Source organism: Suricata suricatta, chromosome 5 (assembly GCF_006229205.1).
Source record: "Suricata suricatta isolate VVHF042 chromosome 5, meerkat_22Aug2017_6uvM2_HiC, whole genome shotgun sequence".
NCBI classification, from domain to species: Eukaryota; Metazoa; Chordata; class Mammalia; order Carnivora; family Herpestidae; genus Suricata; species Suricata suricatta.
In genome coordinates this window covers 153,378,350-153,384,836 of record NC_043704.1, presented here as the reverse complement: position 1 = coordinate 153,384,836, position 6,487 = coordinate 153,378,350, and the positions used below count along the sequence as shown (strand labels likewise).

General features: G+C 46.6%; 1 protein-coding gene across 1 annotated transcript in view; it reads left to right on the top strand.

Moving 5' to 3' along the window:
* The first annotated feature begins 1,395 nt into the window (after window positions 1-1,395).
* Window positions 1,396-6,487, top strand: part of XYLB (xylulokinase) — a 52,590-nt gene continuing 47,498 nt past the window's right edge. The window contains exon 1 of the mRNA XM_029938790.1: window positions 1,396-1,426. Coding sequence (XP_029794650.1) covers window positions 1,396-1,426 — 31 coding nt within the window. The remainder of the gene's footprint in view (window positions 1,427-6,487) is intronic.

Genomic DNA, 6,487 nt, shown 5'->3' with positions numbered 1-6,487 from the left:
GATGGCGTGGCCATGACTGGAGAGCCCAGAGCCCCAGGCCTAGAGGCGGGAGGGCCAGGCGAGCCAGCCCTTGGGGAAAGCGAGTCACTCTCTGGATTGGGGGCGGCGGAGTGTGTGTCTAAGAGGGCTGGCAGTGGGGGCAGCCCTGGCCCACATGCTTTCTCCCCGGCAGCGCAGGGCCTGGCTCCCCGCTTTCTCTGCTCCTTGATTGGAGCATGGTCAGCGTGGGGCGCCTGGGTGGGCCGGGCTCCTAGACTCTGACTCCTGGTTTCAGCCCAGGTCACCATCTCAGCGGTTCGTGGGTTTGAACCCCGCGTCGGGCTCTGTGCTGTCAACCTGCTTGGGATTCTAGGTCTCCCTCTCTCTATGACCCTCTCCTGTGCACACAGGCTCTCACACGTGCTCTCTCTCTCTCAAAATAAATAAACATTTAAAAAAAAGTTAAAAAAAAACAACAACAAAGGAAGACCAGCAGCTTGCAAGGAGGTGCGCGCTCCCTGGAGCCTCGGAGCCAAGGACGGAAGACCGACCCATCCTCCTGCAGCCCAGACACAGAGGCTGGGTCCCCCCCATGGGGCTGGAGCTCAGGGCCAAGTGGGGTCCAAGCCCCCCGCGGGGGGAGCGGGGCGGCGGGGGCGGCGTGCTCCCCAGCTTCGCAGCAGCAGGAGGCTGGCGCCCACACCTTCTCCTTTCCGGGTCATTTTCTGGTCCCTCCGCTCTTTACCAAATTTCCCAGGATTGTCTCCCAAGTCGCGTTTGAAGTTCCCAGAGAAAATGGATCTCACAAGTTATCTGCTTACAGGGTGACAGGATGTTTTATTTATTTATTTAAAATGTTTGATAATTTTTGAGACAAAGAGACCACGAGCGGGGGAGGGGCGGAGAGAGACAGAGACACAGAATCTGAAGCAGCTGCAGGCTCTGCGCTGTCAGCACAGAGCTTGACATAGGGGCTCAGACCTACAGACCGTGAGGTCATGACCTGAGCCGAAGTCGGACACTTCAACCAACTGAGCCACCGGGGCACCCCTACTTTTATTTTTTTTAATGTTTATTTATTTTGAGAGAGAGAGAGACAATGTGCGTGATACAGGGAGAGGCAGAATCCCAAGCAGGCTCCTCACCGTGCAGAGCCTGATGTTGGGCTCGAACCCACGACCATGACCTGAGCCTACACCAAGAGACAGACACGCAACCAACTTAGCCACCCCGGTGTCTCGACAGGATTTTTAAAGGCCTCCCCTGTTCTTTCCGGAGGAGGCCTGTGGGCTGTGAGGACCGACCCATTAGCCACGTTTTAACACCACCTCCAACTACTTTGCTGGGATTCCACCAGTGCTCAGGGAACAGGAAGAAGACGGGTCAGGGTAGAAAACGGCAGGCAGCGCCGGCGCGATGGGGCTGGTGACCTCAGACGTGGCCGTCGGTAAGGCCTGGTGCCCCCCACGTGACTTAGCATCTCTGTAGGTGGACAAGGGTCGTCAGTTCTAGATAAACCGAGTTTGCTTATCTAGTCAGGGGCTAATATTACTCCGAGTTTGACATTATATATCTTAACGGACTAGACACTCTCTCTGCTCCTCCCCCACTTGTGCTCTGCCTCTCTCTGTCTCTCAGAAATAAATAAATGTAAAATACAAAATTAATAAAAAGAAGAAAAATGTCATATGGAAAACAAAGAAGGCTGAAAGTTTGTTATTTGAGATTACAGAGAAAACCCTTTGCCAATAAAAATTCTTAAAAAGAGTAAAGGTACAAAAAATAATATTAAGAATTAAAAGGGGGAGCGCTTGGGGAGCTCCATCAGTTGAGGGTCCAGCTTCGGCTCAGGTCATGATCTCATGGTTTGTGGGTTCGAGCCCCACATCGGGCTCTGTGCTGACAGCTCAGAGCCTGGAGCCTGCTTCGGATTCTGTGTCTCCCTCTCTCTGTGCTCCTCCCCCACTCACACTGTCTCTCTATCTCAAAAATAAATAAAACATTAAAAAATTGTTTTAAAGAATTAAAAGGGAAAGAGGTTCCTGAAAAAGTCAAACGTGGACCAATGTTTGGACACACTGGTCGTCCAGCAATCCCTAAATTAAAAACCGAAGGCATCCATCCACACGAAACATGTAAGGGAATGTCCACAGTTGCATTATTAATAAGAGCCTAACGGTGGAAACAACTGAAGTGTCCATCAGCTGATGGTAGATAAATAACATGTAGTATATACGTGTGAGAGAATATTTTTGGCTTAAAAAAAAAGGAAAAAAAAGAACGTACTTATCCCTGTTACCACATTGGATGCATTTTGAAAACAAAGTCCTAAGTGAAATCTTTCATAAAAGGCCATATGTTGTATGATTCTGTTTATTTTAATTTTTTTTAATGTTTATTGTTGAGAGAAACAGAGACAGAGCCTGAGCGGGGAAGGGACAGAGAGAGAAGGAAACAGAATCCGAAGCAGGCTCCAGGCTCCGAGCTGTCAGCACAGGGCCCGACACGGGGCTCGAACCCACAAACCATGAGATCATGACCTGAGCCGAAGTCGGCAGCTCAACTGACCAAGCCCCCATGCGCCCCTGATTCTATACTTTAAATGGCTAGAATAGGCAAATCCTTCAGAAACAGAAAGTGGCTTATCGGTCTCCTAGGGCATCAGTTTAGGGAGAATGGGATTGATTTGGGGGTGATGGAAATGTTCTAGAATTCGCCATGGCGATGGGGATTAAGGAGCACATCCTGACGAGCACCAGGTGTTGTATGAAGTGACAACTCACTAAGTTCCACACCGGATGCTAACTAGCTGGAATTTAAAGAAAAACTAAACTCCACCGTCCCCGCACGATGTGTGAAGACACTACAACTGCGTCCTCTAGACAAGTCAGCCGTGTGGTGCGGGAGCCGCATGTCAACAGGGACGTTCGTTCTTTAAAAAGAGGAGCCGAAGGCAGAGCGGGCTGCAGAGCCCATTGTGCAACGTGGCGGGAGGGCGGTTTGGTAATGTATGCAAATATTTAGGATCTGTGTGTCCTTGGACTTGTGCTCCCCCTTCTAGGACCTACTCCGAGGGGACAGTCACCCCGACATGAACATTCGTGGACACAGGATGTTCTCTGCAGCTTTGTTACGTCAAAACGCAATTAAATTGTTTTGATGTTTATTTTATTTTAGAGAGAGAGGGAGAGAGAGAGAGAGAGAGAGACAGAGTGCGAGTGGGGGAGGGGCAGAGAGAGAGGGAGACACAGAACCCAAAGCAGGGTCCAGGCTCTGGGCTGTCAGCACAGAGCCCGATGCGGGGCTTGAACCCATGAGTCGGGAGCTCGTGACCTGAGCCGAAGTCGGAAGCTGAACCAACTGAGCCGCCCAGGCGCCCCAGAAACTCATCTTTCATAGCGTCACAGGCTGGAAGTCCAGGACTGGAATTTCGGCTGGGCCCCGCTTCCTCCAGGGGGGCCAGGGAGGAATCCTTCCTTGCCTCTTCTAGCGCTGGGATCCTTGGGGCGTCTGTGCTTACAGACCCCTCACGCCAATCTCTGCCTCTGTCTTCGCATGGCCTCCCGCTCTGTGCATGTCTGTGTCTAAAGGTCCTTCCTCTTATCAAGACGCCAGTCACTGGATGGGGGCCCGTAATCTAGTATGATGTCATCTTAACTTGACCACATCTGCAAAGACCCTAACTCCTAATTAGGTCATACTCACAGGTATTAGGAGTTAGAACTTGTGCCCTGATTTGGGGGGCACACCATTGTACTCACTACATAGAATTAATTTCTTCTCATTCTTTAAAGAAAATATTCAAGACTATGCATTCACTTCTAAGTTAATGCCAAAGATTCTGCTAAAGATGCTTTCATTTCCTTGCTTTCTAAGTAGTGTGTTAGATTTTGATTTCCTTTTTGACCCATAATTAAGAGAATGAGTTAAAAATCCTAAGCACTTTGATATCCCTCTGTTATTGTTGTTTTGTTTTCTTCTTTTCTCTTTTTAAGTTCTTTTAGTCCAAAATTGAAAGTTCAATCATTCATCAACCATAGCCCCCCCCCGCAAAATCCTAACAATACCAAGGTAATTTTTTTAATCTTTATTTATTTTTGAGAGAGAGAGAGAGAGCACGAGGGTCAGAGAGAGAGAGAGAGAGACACAGAATCAGAAGCAGGTTCCAGGCTCTGAGCTGCCAGCACAGAGCTCGATGCGGGGCTTGAACCCACGAACTGCGAGATCAGGCCCAGAGCTGAAGCGGCCCAGGCACCCCGTACTGTGTTAATTAAAATGCAGACGTCACCTTCTAACCAACAGCTTCTCGATCCCATTCCCACAGATAATTGTTAATTACTTGGAGTTAATCTTTCCAGACCTTTCTTTCACGTACACAGGTTTAATTATCTACCTCAAATGTTCACAGAGCGGGGAAAGGCAGATGCCAAGGCACAGATGCAGGGAAGCCAGAAAAATGGAAGATATCCACACCAACATTTAACTTTCCTAAATCACATGTGCTTCTGAGGTGAACACAGACACACAGCCGTGTAGCCGCACTCGCAAAAATAAGCACTTTTCTCCGCAGGCCTCTTGAGAATCTGTTTGCTTAAATATCAAAGTCCATCAGACTTTCTCCAGACATAGACACAAAAATCAGCTTTAAAACATTTTAACCTCAGCTAAATGAGTTACTTATTTAACTGGAGGCAGGACTGAGCCTTTACCCTCTGCTCTGCTAGGAGCTGAAGTCTAAATATTTCTTTTCTTTCATAATAGCTTCCAACTGATCTTACAAAGAGTTTTTACTACCTTTGTGATAGAATAGACAGAAGAATTTATTTAATTCAAAACATATCCCAAGATGAAATCTGTAAAGTTTCAGAAAGACATAATAAATTCATGAACTTGAATTATAATTGCCCATTTCATTCTCTAACTTCTGATTGTTTTTGATTCAGTGATTTTCATCTTTATCGTAGAAGAGAAAGGGATGGGAGTAGGAACTAAAGCTACTGATTACTCCTGACTTTTCACTCTGGAAACTACTTGCTGAGAAAAATATATATAGGCCTGGATGATTTCAGTAGTTCAGTACTAATGAATACCGCTGTAGGTTGTGGAAAAAATGACTTTTTGGAATTTATACACAATGCATCTTTATTAAGAAAGCATATTTTCTTCACAACTTTTGCAAAGAAAAAGATTTATTTTGAGAACAATCTGTGTTGTGTCATTGGAGACCAGGTCTGGATTTAGAGTTGTTTCCATTTTCCTATGTTACAACGAATTTCATTATCATACGTACGTACTAAATGAAAAGGTTTTTTCCTCCAAAACACTGCATCTAGTGCTTACCTCAGACATTTGTTTTCACTGATTTCCATGTTATGATGTAATTTATTTAGCTAACACCTAGATTCCAAGAAAACACAATAATTAAAAAATCTAAGACCTCGGGGTGCCTGGGTAGCTCCAGCGGTAAAGCATTCACTTGGGCTCAGGATGTGATCTTGTGGTTCGTAAGTATGAGCCCCGTATTGGGCTCCGTGCTGTGCAGAGCCTGCTAGGGATTCTCTTTCTTTGCCTCTCCCCACTTGCTCTCTCTCTCTCTCTCTCGCAAAATAAATAAGTAAACTTAAAAAAAATAAAAAGACCTTACTAATAAAGGAAAATGAAGGCTGAAATCTTTGTAGAAAATGTCAGATAACAGCTCTGTGGTCTAGAGTCGGGTAAAACCACTTAAACAAGATCAAATAACCTCCACCCAAAGATGAAAAATTGATGGACCTTATTTCATTTAACTTAGAGATTTCCAGTCAGCACAGGGCAAGATGGACAAAGTCGGAAAATAATCGACATACTGGGGGGAAAGATTTGCAACCTCCAAAACAGGGGATTTGTACCTTGAAATGTAAGAAACTCCTGCAAACCCACAAGTAAAAGACAAAAATTCCCAACTGAGAAATGGGCAACGGACAGAAGCTGGAGGTCACTGAATGGGAAGCCCCAAATGTCTAATGAGTATCTAGGAAGAGACGCTCAAATTCATCAGTAATGACGGAAAACGCAAAATAAAACAATGAGATATCACTCCTCACCTGTTAGATTGGCAAACATTAGAAGGATGGTGTTAACCTTAAAAAATAATAAAAGTGCTAGTTATTTTATTGGGAAAAATAGGTCATCAGGGACAACCACCCTCCCGCAAAACCGCAGGCACGTGCGCAGAACAAAGGAGAGGACCCCTCATTTACAGAGGAAATGGGGAAATGGGAGAGGCTGTTATAAACAGGAGGAGGAGACTGGGAGTCTGAAATACAGCGGCTTTTGATTGGCTGAGGTGACGGTCTCTCGTTGGCTGGGCTCTTGGAGGTGACAATGAGGTCTTCCTTCCTCTTGTTGGGACGGGACTGTAGAGACTAAAGCCGAAGCCAAGAGCAAAGGCCTTCTCTTCCCACTAAGTCTGCAATGGACACGTGGGAGCGTGAGGCCCCCCCCCCCCCCCCCCCCCCCCCCCCCCCCC